Source organism: Chaetura pelagica, unplaced genomic scaffold (assembly GCF_000747805.2).
Source record: "Chaetura pelagica isolate M959 unplaced genomic scaffold, ChaPel_1.0 scaffold3, whole genome shotgun sequence".
NCBI lineage: Eukaryota > Metazoa > Chordata > Aves > Apodiformes > Apodidae > Chaetura > Chaetura pelagica.
Genome location: NW_009952974.1, coordinates 548580 through 567431, shown reverse-complemented (window position 1 = coordinate 567431; position 18852 = coordinate 548580). Strand labels below are relative to the sequence as shown.

General features: G+C 49.4%; 1 protein-coding gene across 1 annotated transcript in view; it reads right to left on the bottom strand.

Annotated features, from left to right (window-relative positions):
• Positions 1-18534, bottom strand: part of SLC12A8 (solute carrier family 12, member 8) — a 48248-nt gene extending 29714 nt beyond the window's left edge. The window contains exons 1-4 of the mRNA XM_009996213.1: positions 18466-18534; positions 17538-17684; positions 14560-14751; positions 11265-11496 (exon numbers count right to left, since the gene is read on the bottom strand). Of these exons, the coding sequence (XP_009994515.1) occupies positions 11265-11496; positions 14560-14751; positions 17538-17684; positions 18466-18534 (640 nt within the window). The remainder of the gene's footprint in view (positions 1-11264; positions 11497-14559; positions 14752-17537; positions 17685-18465) is intronic.
• Positions 18535-18852: the final 318 nt, after the last annotated feature.

Below are 18852 nucleotides of genomic sequence, written 5' to 3'. Positions count from 1 at the left end.
TGAAAATCAGTAATTTCTTTTGGACACCAGGCCAAGTCAACGCCAGGAGTGAGGTCCTCTTGCTGGAGGTACCTGGGCACAGCAGCATGGAGGAAACAGGAATGGTCCTCACAGCCTGACCCTACAGCTGCCATCCTCATCTGAACACACACCTCTGCAGTAAGATAAAGTTTCATGCCTCACCAGCCACAGGCTTGTATTTTCTCCTCCAAACTCCTAGCTGAGTGCAAGGTACAAACCCAGGAGCTCTGAGCTGTTAACTCCCTGGTGGGCAAGTCAAGCCCTGTCAGGCTAGTAACTCGCAGAAGTTGTGGTCTATCAGATGACTGTTGGGTGGCCTAAACCAAACTGATTTCTATACAGTTCAAAGTGCTCTACAGCAGGGAAGGATTGAAATTTTCCCTCCAAAAGCCCCTGCAACACTAATTCAGCCCCTGCCCACAGAAGAAGCTCATCCATGGACAGTCTGGTGGTCACCACTCACCAAAGTGTACTTACTACCCACAGCCTACCATATAAGAACAGCATCTTCTCTCATCAAGGGATACTTGTGCCCAGCTTTAACAAAGCTGCACTTCAATACCAAAGCACCACCATCACCAGGTTTTTGGGCATCTCAGAGTGCACTTGCAGATACACAGGATCAACCACCACAGAGAAACTGTGGATACAAAGAGATGGACACAAAGCCATGAACGTCATCCAACCTCCACACCCCTCACCCTGCACAATGCAAATGCTGAAACTTAACTTGAGGCAACAAGCCTCACAGAATTCTCTGACACAACAGCTCTGAACAGTGCTCTGCACTGACACAGCCAGGCTCCTGTCAGTTCCAGGCTTCCCCAGCTAAGGGGGTACTCATACATGCTGGAGAATGACATGGGCCTCGCTGACCACAGCCAGCCCAGCAATGCCACACAGAGCACCCAAGGAAGGTCATCGAAATGTTGCACCTCTCCAGCAGGTTGGCATCATCAAAGAGGCATGAAGAGGGCACCAGGGCCATGAATAACACTTGAGCCACGTTTCCCAAAAGGATGAGATAAACCAAAGCAGTGCAGTCGCAAGCCCCACATGCTTGGCTTCCTGTGTTTGGGCTTGTTTAACACCAACAGGAACAATCACATTTCCAACGCTCTTCCAAGGCTGGGCTGCATCTGCAGACATGCCTTTGCAACAACCCAGCTCCAGCTCCTGAGGTTCTCCCCATGTTTTTTCCCCCAGGCAAGTCCCAACACTTCCATCGCTGCTCCCAGACATTACCCTGATACCAGCCCAGCACAGGGCAGGAAGAGGTAGATGTGTATAAGAAAAACATGGAAAGGCTGGGAAGGAAAACAGCAAGAGGGAAGCAGTGCTGGAGGTGATCAGAGGACAAGATGGTGTTTTTTCTATGTCACCAGTCCTCTGGGTTCATGCCTTGGGTTCACCTCAGTCCTCAGAACCACAACATATCTGCTGACAGCTCCCACAGCCTCAGACCTTCTGCTTTGGGAGTCTTAAACTAGGTGGAAGAAAAAACAGAGAGGAATTTCTGTGTTGAATACATGTAGGACAACGATCATGCAGCGAGGAAAATGCAGCTATTACACAACGAACACAATGGCACGTGGCCACACTGACAGATCCATGCAGAAAGACTGCAGAGCATCTGCTCGAGCTGCCAGGGCACTGAGAGATGGCACTGAGAGAGGAGCTCCTCAGCTCTACCCCAACCCACGCCACTGCTGACAGCCCTGAGCACAAAGTACTGGGAAGAAGAGGAGAAAAGAAACAAACAGGAAGGGAATAAATTTCCTCTGTAATTTCATCCCTAAATCCCAGTTTCATAGAATCTTAGCTTGGTTTGCATTGAAAGGGACCTTAGAGATCATCTAGTTCTAAGCCAACTTCATGGGCACAGACACCTCCCACCAGACCAGGTTATCAGGTTTGCTGTCAAAGGAGCCATCACAGACCCTGAGCCACAGGCAGGAGCAGTGAAAGCAGCAGCTCTGTCACTGCCATCTCCACACAAGGCAGGACAGTGCCAGCTGAAAACAAAGCACTGGGTGCCACAGCTGGCACCTCCCCGTGCCTCGCTGGCCATGGCAAGCAGCATCCAAAAAAAATGCCAAACCAAAGCTGAGCAGCACCAGGCAGCTTGGGAAGGGCAGGGAGAGGAGCCCATTGCTATTTTTTCCACTTGTGGTGAACAAATAAGCTCCTATTTTATCATTAGCACTGGGGATGGTTTCGTAGATTAGGATGAACAGCACATTGACGTTTCAAATTCGTCAGAGCTGTGAGTAGCAAAAAATAGATACAAGTTTTAGGGGGAAAAAAAAAAAGGCAAGGGAGGGGGGAGGAAGGATCAGAGAAATTTTAAAGAAAGAAGGAAAGGAGTTCCCTTGCTCAAGACCTTCTCTGAACCCATAATAAGCCTGGCAAACCCAAAATGAGAGATTATGTAAAGTCAGTAATTGAAGGAGCAAAAGCCACAGTTAAAAAAATCTGAAAAGGCCAAGGCCCTGAGAAAGGCAACTCAAATCTCTTATCTTCTGATGGAAAAGAATGTGCTCCCTGAGATTAATGACGTGTTTACCCGAAAGGAAATCACCGCCCTTCTGAAGCAGCAAGTGTTTGTTCCTCCCCAGCCCCTGTTTTCTGCTCCAGAGCTGATCTCCCAAACCTCCTGTTTAAAGTTAACACACAATACAGCTTCCTGCTGCCACGAGCTCCGAGGGATCCCACCATTAACCCTCTCCCAAAAACCAGCCTCCACCACACCTGTCCGTGCCGGCCACTGCCAGCAGGGACAAAACCAGGGCATTCAGATCACATGTCCAGTGCTGGCACAGAGACAGGCATCACTGATGGTGGTAACCTTGCTGCAGGGTGATGAATCACCCCCCTGCAAAAATATTTCTCAGTTGAGCAGACAAATTAACAAGCATGAAGACTGACAGTGCCATGGGGGAGAAAGCACTCACTTGTCTTGTTCTTCTTCCAAGTCCCCAGGGGCAGCAGGTGACCTCTTCTCAAGCTGCTTGGGGTTTAGGCAGCCTGGCCTGCCCAAGGATGCTCTCAGAAAGAGGTGGGAGGCATGGAGGACTGTGGGGTTTGTGCACTGAAAACCCTCAAGTGAGTGAGAAAGCCTAGAGCAGAAGTGGCAGGGGGTGATCTGCTTGAGGAAACCTGCAAAAAAACCTCTCAGGGACCATGAGTCCTTTGCATCTGTGACAAACCCAAACATTTCCATCCTGTCCCTCAGGTAAATCCTCCCCTTCAATAAATACACTCACACTCCATCCCTGATCTCATGAAGCACCCCAGGCACAAGAGCCATCAAGTCACAAGCATCCTCTTCTCCCTAAAGCCAACACATCTGAGATAACAGGTGCTGGCCAATGGCTAAAAACAGCACAAAAGGCAGGATTCAAAGAAGGAAGCTGCATAAATCTGTCCCCAACATTCATTTTTAGCTAATGCAGCAATTTTCATTTGCAGGATACTGTCACCTCTCTCAGATCATGAAGCAGTCTCCTGTGGGACTGGGCTGGGTGGGAAGAACTGCTAATTTCTGCCCAACTCCCTGTGTGCCTGCTGTATCTCCACCTCATCTTCTTGGGAGGATGGAGAAGTGGAAAACCACTGGTGTACACCAGAGCACACACAAAGCCTGTAAGCACCTACATGGGCAGCTCCTCATTACCAAAGCCCAGCACCTTGGCACTGTTTAAATAAAGGAAAAGTCAGGAATGCACCTGTGGAAGTAGCTAGTAGAGCTATTTGGCACTTACTCTGTCTCTACAGCTTGGTGGATTTTAGTTAATTTTTGAAAAAAAAAATTCTCTGCAGGTGGAAAAGCTGAAATTTTGGGTAGGAGAGAAAAAAAAATAAAAAAGGAAGCTATTTTAATGTGGGTATTTCAACTTCATAAAGTCTACTTATGTTTTATACCATTTAATGCTAAGTACCAGACTTGCCATAATATATAAAATCCTTCCACTACTATTTTATTTTTTGATGTGGTAACCACTACCTGGCTCCCTCAGCAGCATTCAAACCAGCCAGGGAAAATGGCTTTATTCATTACAAAGAGGACAAGAAGCAAAACGTCCTTTTGTCCTTTTTCTAGGAAAAGAGCTTGCATCAATGGGTTATTAATCCTAATGACAGAGTGGTAGCTCTTGGAAGTCACACCCAGAGTCCCCAGCTCTGCAGAACTTCTCTGATGAGAAAACCCAGCCTTGAGAAATCAGATTTTATGCTGTGTCAAGGCTCAATAATTGGAGGAAGATGAACGGCAGCTGAGTGGCAGCAGTGGTGACACACGTCCTTCAGCCTCCTTGGAGTGGCCTCCCCCTCTAACTCAGAGCTACTCCATGTCTTGCTTGGAAAAAGCCCAATCCATGTCAATCAAATCCCCATCGTTCAAAAGAAAGCAATTAACCAAAATGTAACATAAACCACCAGACCCTGACACGGTCCAGAGTCTTCTGCCATGGTCTAGAGGGTCTTCTGCCATACTCATGAACAGAGTATCCCATATTTCCAAGTTACAGGTATATTATCCAGATGATAATGGTATTTCAAAATAAAACTATTCCTTTTGTTGATTATTTTTTTTTTAATTCTTTGTCCAAAATAATATTTTCATTTTATTTTTGGGAGGTTTTCGTTACCCTCTGTAGGACACAAACAGCTCCACAACTTCAAGTCTAGTTTCAGATTGCAAATCAACCTGGAAATCAATCATTGTTTGATTTTGGAAAGGTTGAGCAAGATATTGTCTCCTAAAAGGGTTTTGGTTGTTTGTTTGTTAGAAAATAGCAATTTCATTCAATCAGAGAACACATTTTCCCTTACAAAAATCACATTTTTCAGTTAATGCTTTTCCTCTTTTAGTAGAAAAGAAAACCAGCAAGACTGACCAGTCCATCATCCAGGCCTGTGAAGGTACAACCAGGCTAAAATCTCTTACCTATAGCCAAAAAAGGCCAAAAATTGTTAACACAAGCCAGCAGAGAAGAGGAGATGTAGATAAGGACCCACGTCCTACGCAAAGAGGAATGTGAACTAGAAGTGAAGCGGCTGGAGACAGAATCTAATATCTACAAATTATCTTCATAAATTAAATCCCTAAATAAGGAAAGCTGATTCAGGGCACAGCTGAACTGTGACTGGAATTAAACACTAGGGGAATGAAAAAAAAAAGAAAAAAAGAGGAGGTAAAATATCTTCATCATTTGAAAACAATTATGCAGTGGCACCAAAAAAAGTGTTGGGGGGGGAATCAATGCAATTAAATAAAGCTGTCCCATTTAAACACAGCAATGGGGAGAGATGGATGGAGAGATTACGAGATGATCTGTATCCTCTTTGAGCTAGTTGGTTCTATTCTGTCTCTGGCATTAAACATGTTGCTGCTGAATAGAGAGGAGGAGCAGGTGGGAAAAGCCCATGCCAAGGTAGTGTCTAGCAGGGGACAAAGCCAGCTCTGGTATTCCAGGGTTTATTTACAAGCTCTAGGAAGATGAGCTTAGTGCTGCCTTGCAGGGAAACAGCAAAGAAATTAAAAGTTGTATCAACCCTGTACAAAATCTCCTGTGAAAATGAGGAGCAGCGTTACCCCTTAAGCAAGTTTAAACCTGTAGCAACATAAGCAAAACCTCTCTTGCTCCACAGGTGGACTCAGGCCAGCCCGGCCCTCACCACAGCATGCAGTGGCATTTTTTAGGGTGTCAAAAGAGGCCAGGACCCTCCTCCTCCTCAGCAGGATGGAGCAGAGAGCAGATCACTCCTATGACCCTTGTGGCCACTCGGGTGGCACAGCCTGGAGAAGAGGAGCACAAGAGGTCTTCCAAGCAAGGTGGATTAAGGTGAAAGAAGGACATCAGCTGGTCCCCATGCTCTCAAGACACCCAAATCAGTGAATTTTAGCTTCAGGAAACTGGGATTAGCCTGAGATAGCTGTGGCTAGAGCAGAGTCCCCAAGGATGCAACAGAGGATTCATTATTGGGAATTTCTAAAAGCAGGTAGATGCTTTTGGGTACAGGAGGGCAGGGACCTGCAGACCCTCACCTCTGCTGCCCTCCCCCTTACCCACCTCCTGGGAGATGGTTCAGGGTGGTGGGCTCAGAAATCCCATCTGGCCTGAGCAGAGCAGAGACACAGGGATGCCAGCCCCATCATGAGCTGTAGCAACACCTCAAGCATCTACCACCAGGAGAGACCACTGCTCCTCTACCAAATCCTACTGGCAGGTGTCCTTCAGCAAGGAAACACCACAAAAACCCACCTACAGACAGAGTGGCAGAGCACAACCATGAAGCAAAATTACATTTCAACTGATGGGGTTTTATTTATTTATTTATTTTAAATAAACTGCTTTAAATGCCTACTTCAGAGAGCCTGGACAGAGCAGGGTAGCTTTCCTCTCACTATCTAAATAAGGCCCCTAACAATGTTATCACTTTTCAAAACACATCTGTCCCCCAGCTCCTAGCCCAGACAATTGGCAGGTAACCAGTTAATAAATGTCTTCGCCAGACTGTTGAATAGGCTGGCCCTGGCTCAAGAGTGATGTCAGGGCAATTGAATGCACTATAATTGGAAAAACCTGGAGAAAGCAACCCCATGGTTTTTAATAAATAAAGAGCATATTAGCAGCCTCCTGCTTTTATTCACCACGGTGTCTACCTTGCTCGGTAGCAAAGTGGGATTTTTTTTTTCTCTGCTGCCGGGTGATTTCTGCTTGGAATTTGATGCCAGTTTCCAGATGTGTCTCAGGCCAGGAAGTCAGCAATCAGCCTGGATAAAGCCTCTGGGATTAGCTGCAGATCATCTTCTGACACACACATCCTTCCTGCACCCTCTCTTCTGAAATTGGGGCACACCCCTCGTGCCCAAAACTAAAATAAAACCGCTCAGAGCCAAGCAAAACCCCCTGATTAGGAGGCTTTAATCACTTTCATATTAAATATGTGGGAATGCATTTAATTAATTCAATCCATCAAAGCCCCCGAGGCACCGTTTGAGGGATCTCTACAACACCAGAGTATTTCTATACATAAATCACTTCAACAATTCTAGTTTCCCTGTCTGGTGGGGCAGTCCCAGGCAAAGCTCATCCCCCACAGCTCCTCACTAGTGGTACCCACAGAAGAGCATCAGCAGAACACCCAGAGGGGGATGAATCCTTCACAGGACTCACCCTTGGAGGAAGAAGTGAGGATGATAAATGAGTTTTCTGGGCTCTGTGTGAGCAGCTTTGAGAAGCTAAAGCCCAAGGGGGTGACATAAAGGATGTGGTTTGCATAGAAAATAATCCCAAGAAGCAGCACCCTGACAGCAACACACCTTTCAAACCTCCCTGCATCCCTGAGAAACGCTCTGGGTTTCCAGCCCAGAGGAGAAGGGCTCAGCTCACTCCAGCCACGTGGCACCATCTGCTGCAGAACAGGGAGGGGGTCCCAACCCAAGGGGATCCAATTGTTGAATCCTCAACAAAATAATGTATTTATTTTTCCCCAGGCATTTAAGAGGCTGTTGTCAGGCACCTTTGTTGCAGTTCCTTTCGTCTCCCCAACAAAGCACAACCAAATTAACACCAGCCTTTCCCCCCCCGAACGTGCTCCCACGGCCACTCTGCTTTACCAGGGCACCTGAGAGCCTCTGCCAAAACAGGAAAGCAGGCGCCTGATTGAAAGGGAGTATTTGGGAGTCACCCTGCACAAAAATTAGCAGAGATATGCTAGGAAAATAAAAGAGTGGGCATTAACGGCAGGCTTATCTTCTTTTTCCGTGACTCTAATGTTCGGGACGTGAAGAGGACAAAAAGTTTCACATGCCGTTCTGAGGAGCTGGTCATGGAGAGGAGCATCATCTCCTTCACATTCATTGCTTCCCCCAGAATAATTTTGAGGTTGGAGCCCCTGAGTTAAAACGCAAATTGATACAAGCCAGGAAAACCCTGCGTTGCTGCCAGGGAACTGTGCAGCAAGTGCTGGGTCTTGGTTGTGGGTCGGGGAGTCGAGCTCAGCGTGCTTGCAATTCTCCTGTTAGGTTTGGTAAAAACAGCTGCTGTGCCTCGGGAGAGAAAATATGGACGTCTCTGGTCCCACGGAAGGAGCACAGGGGGCTTGGTTACTGGAGGTGGAACTGAACTTTCAGGTGAGTAGCCAGAGATGGCTCAACAAGACCAGTTTTGAGACAGCACAGGGAGCCTCTCTCCTCGCTACCCACCCCTGGCCAAGGTCCCAGCCTGGGACCGTGACCCTCCCCAGGGAAGCGCCAGCCAGAGCCAAGGGGAGGAATTAGGATGAACTCCAAGCAGAGATACAGTCCCACCCCACCCTGCAGGCAGCCTGTGGGAAGACGCAAAAGCCCTCGGGGTCAGGCAGAGGGACAGGCAGCCTGGCAGGGAGCAGGCAGGCCTGCCTGCAGTCCCAGCGGGATTGACAGCATCTGGGATAAACTGCTCAGAGTATTCCCTGTCTGCTGGAGTCCCTCAGCTCCTCCAGCCCCAGCTCCCGGCTGCAGAAGCCTGGCTGGCTCTTGGAGCAGGAGCAAGTCCCAGCAATAGAGAAAGGGGAAAAAAAAAGGCGGGGGGGGAGGGAGGAGGGAGAAAAACCAGTGGGAAGCCCTGCTGAGAAGCCCCCTTTTGTGTAAACATGCTCCATCCTCAGACTAAAAATAGAGGCAAACCACAGGAAGGGAGTGAGTGCTTGGACAATACCCGACTTGGTGTGTGCCTGGGTGTGAGCTGAGGGAATGGGGAGAAGAGCAGGGGACTCCACCCAGAGCAACCACACAAAGGCAGCCGTTTAAGACCTTCAAGATGGACAGGCATTCCTGGAGACTATTTAAACCCAAATGACTGCTGCTTGGCAGATGCGCAGTCCTTTGGTATGTGCACAGCACTTGGGAATGTTCGGGGAGGGAGAAGGCTGTCATGGCAGGAGCAGCAAAGGCAGGATGACTGCACAAGGTCCATTTTACAGATTCAGAGCCCGAGACCTGAGGCTGTGGACTGCAACCCCATAAGTCTGTCACAAACTAAGGCAGCAATCCAGACAGGATGTCAGTTGAAATCTTTCCAGCTCACAGGTCCATCCTCAAAAATCACCTCTCCCCGCACACGCTGCCCTTCACATCTCAGTCACCACTGCAGCCACAGAACCAAACCCAAAACAACTCCACACACATGGGGGCTGTGGAGAGCTGATCAGTTGACTGCCATCCTCAAAGGGGTCTCATATGGGCCCCCTGGGTGCTGGGCTCAGATGCACTGTACCCCACCATTGCCATCAGCCAGGTGGTGAGGATGGAGCTTCACCCACACCTGCAGGTCCCTTGCAGCAGGGATGCTTTGCTGCGGGGTGCAGTTGCACCCAAGAGACAAGCATCCATCCACGCTGTGCAGAGAGCGTGCAAGGCAGAGTGAGGAAGCTCTTGAAGCCCAGGACTCACCGTTGGTGCTGACACACCACTCAGAGGCCTTCTGGGGAAATGCAGGACTGGGGAGGAACCAACCGTTCAGCCTGGCTGGAAACAGTTCTCTCACTTGGAAGCAGTCTGTAAAAGCAGAGAAGCCCACAGCCTTATGGCCACAGGTCCCACCGTGCAGCCAGCACCACTCTGGGGTACTGGAGTACCCCATGGCTTGGACATGGTCACCATCAGCCCAGTGCTCTTCCATGCACTGGAAACACTCCTCTCTTTAGCCAGCCACAGCTAAATGGCAGCATCTACAATGCTCAACCACCTCCTTTCCTTTCTCTATTTTCTGTCAGGAGAAAATGACATAGTGCCAAGGCAGTGGAGGATATAAATGAAAACTACATGGACCTCAACTTGGGCATGTTTCCTGCTTTTGTTTTCCTTTAATTCTCTCCTCCTGGTCCCATGTTCACTTTCCTACCATCAGGTCTCAACCCCGAGTATTCGTTTTCACTCTACAATTATAGAAAGGTCCCTAAGCTCACATGAATGGCCTGCTCCAAGCACAACCGAAACGCAACACCCCTCCGCCCCCCACCCCTCACCATTTCCTTTAGAAAACAACTTCCTATGAAATGCAGCTGTTGGGAGCAGGTCAGCTGCTCACACACCACACCAAGCACAACCATCCTCGCTTTGTTCTCGTTCGCAAGTGTCTGTTGAGACCTTCCCTTCACTTGGGGGGTTTCCTACGTGCCCAGCAGAAAACATGAGCACCTTCCCACAAGGCTGTGTCTCCCATCAAGGGGCAGCTGCTGGTGCAGCAGCTTCCAGTGTCCCCTCACACCATCCTGGCAGCACAGAACAGTGGTGTGAAGAGAGGCCGCACCATCGCGCTGCCAGCACCCGCATCTCACCTGAGACTCTAGCTCAAAACCCAGGATCTTTCCTTTCAACCAACTTTAGCAGGTCCTTCGCAACCCCCTAAGGTGCTGCTGGACACAAGGGAAGCCAAGAAGAAGGTGACACCTTCTGTTTACTCAGCTAATTACACTTGGTTACTGCTGGAGCGGCCACTGTGGCACCCATGGACGCCCTTCTGCTCCAGCTCCCTGTGCCTTGAGGTGTGTTTCCCTGCTGACACCTCTTGGGATGAGGATGGAGGGAGGGGAAGGGGTCTTGGGGTGCAAGCAGGGCTGCAGGTGGGAACCCTCAGTCTCTGCCTTGCCCTAGCTGGAGCCACAGCTGCAGGCTGAAGTCAGGTTGGGGAAGGTCAACAGAGACTTGCACCCAGGGCTCCTTGAAACCCCAGCAGCCGCCTGCCCCAGCCCACCCAGCTCCAGCCTTGGGTCCCCAGCACGGCTCTGGGCAGCAAATCCAGGTGTCCAGCCCAAGGCCAGCGCTGGTGGCACAGCCGTGGGGTCTGAATGACCTCAGGGGACTCTGGGGAGAAAAATCTCCTTAAATCAAAGTCGCAATCCTCCGTTTTCGTGGGCACGATGCTTAACACACAGATAGACAGCAGAAGGCTGCAAAGAACAACTACAAATGCAGCTACACTGGAAAACCTCTGAGTACAGTGCAAGTGTAAGAAGGGCACATATTGAGAGCTCAGTTCCTGAGGTTAAACACCAAAGTTAGTGAGGCATCTTCAATCAGGCTCTGAAAATACTTAGTCCTTGCAAAATTACAGGTTACCTCAAAAAGATGGGTACCAAAGGGACAGGAGGCAAATGTGGAAGCACTGAACTCTACCTCTGCATAAAGACACATGAGAAGGCCTCAAGGGATTAATGTCTCCTGAGACTTCAATGTGATGAACCCCCAGTTTTACCTGGATCAAGGTGAGTGAAGGACCCAATGACAAAGTCCAGCGTTGAGACAGCCAGCAAGAAGAGCAGCAGGAGCTGGAGCCTGATGATCCACTTCACCCCGGCCAGGTTGATCCCCAGCAGGCCCAGCAGGACAGCCAGGGAGATCCCACGCACTGCCCAGATGTTGCTGAGGCTCAGCAGGTCTGCGATGGATTCTGCAAAGCCAGTGATGTACATGGCACCTGCAACGCACTGGAGGACAGAGCTCTGTGAGTGCCTCACGGGAGGACAAGGGCTGCCCACCCTCAGCCCCAAGGCTGGGCTGAGAGGTCTCTGTTCTGACAGACATTTGCTGCCCCAAGACAATCTTTAATGCTACTCTGGCCTGCAGGGCCTGGCCCTGATTGCTGTAAGGCAGCACCCTGCCCGGGCTGCACACCTACTGCCCAGCTACAGGGGGGTTGGGTGCCAGGGCCAGCAGCCCAGCAGCTTCCCACTGGCTTCAAAATTTACCCTCTAGGGGAAACCACACTGGCTTCTCCGAGGGAGAAAAGGATGAATCCACCTCCAAGCTTCTTCCATTCTTCTGTTTCTCTGAAGGAAAGGGTCCCAGTTCACCACCTGCTTGTTGAATGGCCATATGCTTCCCCCTTGCACTGCATCCTGGGGGTTATTCCTAACTCGGTGTTCAGTTTGGACGTCAAGTCTGATGTTTCTCTGGCTTCCCATCTCGTTGCTGGAACGGAGCCTGCACTTTTGAGGAGAGCACATTGTGCAAGCCATGCCCCTTTGTCTGTCCTGCTGCAAGGCAGGGCCTGAGCTCTGGCCTGGGAGGCTGAGAGGCTGCAGGACAGGACCCTGCAGCACAGGGCCAGGCCTCCAACCTCACTACAGGGCAGCAGTCCTAAATAGCAGGATATTTCCCTCCAGCAATTCCCACCAGCTGATATCTCGGCAAGAACCTGCGGGTTCACTTGCAGTTTTCAGCAAGCAAGGTGGACAACTTGGAGATTCTGGAGGAGGTTTCACTTTCCCCCAAGGCAGACACCCAGCACAGAGCAGGTGGAATGCACCCTAAAAGTCTCTCTCCTTGCTGGTAGCCCCACCACAAATGTAATCACCAGAAGGGCCTCCGACTCTGCAGGATAGTCCCCAAATTAGTGGATATATTCTTGTTTATTTGTGTTTTGCATGGTCTACACCACCACTGAGCAAGTCCTACGTGGTTGCCTTCTCTGGAAACCAGGTCCCTCCTGAGCTAGCAGAAGACAACACCCCAGCACTGGTCCAGCACTTGAGTCCCCACACTTGGAGCACCCACAAAAACTGCACTTGAGACCTGGAGTCAAAAACCCCAAACAGAATCTAATTCTAGCAAACACATTAAAATCAGGTGCAGTTCTCACCTCTCAGATGAAGAAAAGCCCTGGAGAAAGCAAGAAGTGTTGCCTAACCCCACCTCCCTGTCCCTGACCAACATCAGTGTTTGAAGGAGTGACGTTTTCTGGACTAAATCATTTGTGTTTCCTCTCATGCCAGGGATGGCAACATGCAAGAAGGGCACTGAAGGGAGCAGAGAGCCTCAGCACCATAAGCATCTTTGAAGACTTTGTTCTGATGAACCAAGAGCATCAGAACATAGGGGCCAGGTGCCCACAGACATCCTGCTGCTCCACACACAGCTATGGCCAGGGCCCAGCAGGCTGGTTTCTCATGAACTACCTGTCTTGAAATCAGAACTGAGTTCTAGGAAACCTCTGCTTGCACAGGTGGTTCTTACTGCAAACCACACCAGGAAAGCAGACTGCAGAGAAGAGCACCAACCCCTGGCCTCATGTCTGAACACCTGCTGATCTCCACAGGACCTAGTAGACACGTGCAGGAGCATTTGGGGCAATCTGGTTAAGCCTCTCCCTTGGAGCTCAGGAGGACAGCAAAACCCACCCAGGGTCTCAGCTCACTTTGCCTGATACAGCATAATCCATCTCTGCAACAGCTACAGGGCCCTGAGCTACCTCTCACCTCCCAAGGCATCAGCAGCACTTGCCCTGCCCTATCCCCACCCCCAGGTCATTCCCAACTTGCCCATCAGACCAGGGAATGGGGAATATGCCCCATTTCTGGCCGGGATCACCCTGAGTGCACCTTGTAGCAGCAGAGCAGCCGGCAGCTGATGCCAAATACGGGGGACAGAAAGCACAGCCAAAGAGAAGGGAAAGGCATCAACTTTTGGCAGCAGGCAGGGTGTTCCTAAGCCAGCTGCCAGCTCCCACCCCACAGCCCCCCGTGCACACTGGGTGCCTGGGCAGGGGCAGGGGCCAGAGCTGCTGCAGCCTGGGTTTTATGACCCTCAGGACAGGCTGCAACCTGATTGCTTTCCCAGACAGGGTCCCCTTGGAGAGGGAGAGTGGAAAATATGACAGGAAGGATTCTCATGTGTGGCCCATTTCCATATCTTGGCTTGTAACTGTGTTCAGTTTGTATTTTATGGACACTTGCTTTTAATCTGGAGTGAAAGGAGAAGAGGGGATTTATTTTCGGTTTGGGGGGTTTTTTAAGGGTTTTCGGAGATGGTTGCAAGCCAGTCAGTTAAAAACAAATCCCAATAAAAATGCTTCTCAGCTCACCAAATTTTATACTATTCATAAGATCTTTATGGGGGAGGGGGTTAAGTTACTGCAGGTTTAAGAGATTAGTTTCCATTCTTCATGTTTCATACTTAAGCATTTTAGTGCTTCACCACCACGATGGCTCCTTGGGGCCTTCCAGAAAACCCAGAACTACGACTTTTGGATCTGAAGAAGTCAATTAGCTGTGGTTCCTGTCACTGCCCAGCTCTCCTCCCATACCATCTCCACTCCTGCTGGCTCCAGCAGAGAAGCAGCCAAGGCTTGCCCAGTCCCTAAGGGCTCAGGGAGCCTGCCAAGGCCAACCTGCCCGCCCACAGCCCTCACTGTGCTTTGGGTGGCCACTCTGGCCTCTCCCGCTTTGCTTTAACTCAAGCCTCTCCCCAGCAAAGGCATGTCCTGGCAATGGGGGCAATTTGGGATGGGAGGGCATGCCCTGCACTGTTGGCTTGTTCAGACACCCCCTTCCTCCACCATCGTGCCCCATACCAGGCAGGGTATCACCAAGCACAGGCTTGTTCCTGGGGAGCCAAGTGGGGCGAAATGTTCCCCGTGGTGCTCTCCCAAGTTGCCCAGCATCCTGGAGGATTACTCAGATTTTTTTTTTTCCCATGGTAGGAAAGCACAAGATTAATATCTGAATTGCAAAGTTTCTATATTTTCTTTCAGCAACTTTTTTTTTCATTACCTGGCCAAAAATATACAGGAGGCCAATGGTCCCCCCTACTTGACCTCCAAGGACAGTAGAAATCATGGAGTAGACTCCTCCACTTCCAATGCTGCACTTCTCACACACCCCAATTCCAGACAAGACTGTCACCAGGGCAACCAGGATGACAAAGGACACCAGAAACATGCCCATTACAATGCCAGTGTTTCCCTGGAATGGAGAAAATAAAATAAAATAAAACATCACACCACAATAAATATCAACTCACACCATGAAAATCAGTCAAGACAGAAAAAGGACCTACCTGCTCCTACTCACTAGTGAACAATGAATCCAGAGTCATCACAGATTAAAAGAAAAAGCACACACCCCCTACTTCTCTAATTAATGTAATTGATTTCCAAATTTACAGACCCTATTAATGCCCCTCTGAAGAAGACCTGCCTCATCTTGGGGCTGGACAGACATTTGCATTATAAGGTTCTGCTCAATCACTGGGTTCCTACATGGATCAGTGATTTTCTCCTCTGGTTTAAAAAGAACAAGGTCAAACCATGATTCAGCCCCCACGGGCAGGTGATCACCACCTATTTACATGTTTTAGAATCGTGTATGTAAAAAAACCCAACACTTTCATAACCAAAAATAGTTGCAAAAGGGAACCTCTGGGAATTGTGACAGCTAATTTATGACCAGCATCAAGCTCGTGTTTTAATTTCTCATCTTTAATTTACCTTTAAAGGCTCTGATCCTCCCAAACTGTGAGATACCAAAGAACAAACCCCCAAAGGCAGCACGATGTGGAAGATAAATAACACTTCCATAAGCCAGAGCACACTGCCCTTATCTGCCCGCCGTGCAGCAGTGGCAGCTCCTGCTCTTCCTGTGCTCAGGGGAGTTTTGTGCAGAGGATTCAGCCCCACTGAAAAGAAACAAACAACCAAACCTGTCCTGAGGAGGGAGGACCCAGAGGAGCTGCTGCCCCAGCCATGGTCTCACTGAGAAAGAGGAGCAAAAGCCTCTGAACAAACCCAACTGCAGGTCCCTGTTGGCAGCTTTACAGCCCAGCACCACCTTTGCTTTTGAGGTCTGTCATTTAGATCAGATTTTCAGAAAGAGAAGGCGTCCAGTACCTCCAAAAGCACTCAAGCACCTCTTCTGAACTTGGGACCTTCCAAAGCCTCTCACACATGGCTGTAATTTATTTTCCAGGGTCAAAAGTTTTCCCTGATGCTCCAGCCCACCTTCCCCTGCTGACAGATGGCTCAGCCTGGTGTGCAGCAACTCCAAGGGCACGATGAGAACTCCCCAGTGCCCAGCACGTCGTTACCTCCTGGCTGCCCTTCCCCTGCCCTGTGCCACGGGCCTCTCCACATCCCTCCCCTCCAACCTCGCTCATTTCTGAGGTCATGCCAGCCTTGATGGGGCTTGTATGTCACCAGCCCTAAAGGGCTGCTGCTCAGCCTTGGGGTTGGTTGAAATCCCAGATTTTTTCCTGTCTTGTTTTTTTCTCTGAAGCAACAGAAACAAATCCAGGATGTTCCTTTCATCATAAAATCTTATTTTGGTTCAGCATCCCGCTGCCTTTGACAGGGCCTTTATCTGGTCAGCAGGGAAGGGAGCCAAGGTTTGCTATAAAAGCAGCTGCTGGCTGGGCCAGCACCACAACCCACTGCAACCTGATACTCCTTTATTTAAAAGGACAATTGTTCTCTTTCTTGAACAGCTTCCCCTCGGGTGAAAAGGGTTAATAAACATGACACACGTCAGTTTAAAAAAAAAAAGGCACACTTATGCAAACATAGACATAGCCTTGGGCTCTTCCAGGATCTGCTGGTGACACCAGCCTCCTGGCAGCAGCTGAGTAATGGGCAATCCAGTGGGTCCCACAGGAAAAAGGGTTAACACAAAGACCAAGAAGGAGGGCTGTGCTCACAGCAACAACAGCAAGCAGAGCAAGTGGGAAGAAAAAGCCTCCGTGACGGGGTTAGTGCAGCCTTTCTGCTGCTAAACACTTCAGCAAGATTAGGGTCTCCTGGAATTGCAAAGCTTCACCAGCCCCTGGCTCTGGAAAATTATAGCAAAAGCCTGACTCTACAAGCAGCTCAACAAATTACTGTACTCTGCCAGGGAGCTCTCTGCCAGCCCTGACTTCTCCTCCCTTCCCTTTTATGCTAACTTCCAGCTGTTTCAGTTTTTCTTTTATTTACTGTCTTTGTTTTTATTTGTGTTGACTCCAGCTGCAACTTGCTTTCAAAGGAGACGTGGAGGAAATAAGATCAGGAGGAAAAAAGAGCTAGGAAAATCATCCTGACCTCTCCACCCCAACTGCAGCTCCCCTCAAAGCCTCCAGTGAAGCCATTTTCAAGAGAGTGCAAGTGTCTTCCTGCTCCTTTTGGAAAATGTCCACCATGCCTGTGACATGAACTCTGCCCAAAGCTCAAATTCCACCTGGCCCTGGAGGGGCTTTCCTTCTTCTAAGGGGAAATTTTAAGGGACAATACAACATTTTGTTTCAGGAGGGGAACAGACACCTTTCCAGACTCTAACCCTCAGAGAGATACTATTCTAGATCCACAGGTGGAGGTCCCTTTCACAACAATGACAATTTCATTCGACCAAGGATCACCAGTCAAGACATCAGGGACTCCATTACAGAGATGTTTGGAAGAGACCTGTGTGGCAACGTGCTTTACCTGAAAGGAGTTATTTCATCCCAACAATACAGCACAGGGTTTCCCTGTTCATTGGCAAGGTTGGCTGCTGTGCTCTCTTTTTTCTTTCCTAAAGCCAAAATAGAAAACCACTTACAAAGACCAATTCAGTTTTCCAAAAGTGGAACTTTTGGAAATGCTACCAAATACCAGAGGATGTAACTAGCTCACCACTTACAATACACAGAATCCAAACCACCTGGGTGGTGACAGAGATAAGAGGTAAGGAGGTGAGAAGAAAAATGCCTGTTCACACGTCCAACCAAGTCAGCACTCACTCACCACAAGCCATCCTGTCCTCAGGAAAAGGACCACTCCAAAAATGTTTATCATGCAGGAGGTGAAGACTCCATCCCATGTTCCGAAAAGCACTGGCTCCCACACAAACAGCTGGATCTTCCACCAGGGCTTGGTCTGTGTTTGAGATACCTAGAGAAAAGCAAAGCCTTTGGTTTTACCTCCCATACTTGACAGGCAGGCTGTGGAAGCGGTGCAACAGCCAGACACCAACAGTAGGATGGCCACCAACAGCTGCTAAGACACCACTTTGCTGCAAGTTGCTTCTAAGATGAAGGGGCAGCAGAGCTGTTGGGATCCGTGGGCCTTGGAAGAGAGGGTTCTCTGCAATATCCTGTTTATATTCTTGTAGGATAAGCAGCAACAAGATCCTACTCAGCCTCAGTGAAATAACTCCAACACTGATGCTACATGAGCCAAAAAAAAATTTAAAGTGTCCTTTACAGAGCCTGCATTTATACATTGTGCATCTCCTTCTGTCCCTGTCCAGTCCTCCACCAAGACACACAGGGTCCTCAGTGCACCGGAGAAGTCTCATAGATGAGATGACAAAGCAGGCTGGACAGACTGGGGCTGACAGAGTAGGTTAAGATGGCCTAACCCATCACACACAGCCATCTCCAACAGACCTGGGGATCAAGACACAGTGTTCCTAGAGGAGGCATGTGGAGTATGAGGCACCAGTGAGTTCTACCAGCTGCAGGAGCTGAGAACTGAAAGTGCAGCTTTCCTATTGCAACTCTGGAAACAAAGGCCTCTCTGTCCCTTTATAAATAAAGCCCCTTGAGCATACATAGCAGAAAGAAGGCTGGTCTTGTTACTTCAGTCCTGTACACCTGCCACAGGGGTGACCAGGAGGTGGTGCAGAGACCACTGGAGATGGTCTGTGAAGGGAACCAGCTCTCCAACATACCTGCTGTGCTTCCTCGTGGAACAGCTCTTGGACATATCCCTCATTTCTGGCAACATTTAGGCTGAACATCGTGTCCTTGGCCGTGTCCCCACCTGCCCAAGGTTCAGCTGCAGCCCTACAACAGGCAAGCCTGATCCCAGCAGGTCAGCTATTCTCCTTGGTCAGATTCCTGTGGTGCTGGATCCTCCGTTGTAGAAGGTTCATGATTTTGTTGCACTTCCTGTGAAAGCAGGGAAAACAGGAGACATTGCTGTTGCTTTCTTAGCCTGCAGAAGTGCAAGACTAGTGCCTGGACAGAGCTAACAGCAACTCGTAGCAGATGCTGAACCACAGAGTGACACCAGAGGAAGCAGAGAGCAAAACCCCCAGCACCCTTCCTGAGCCCAC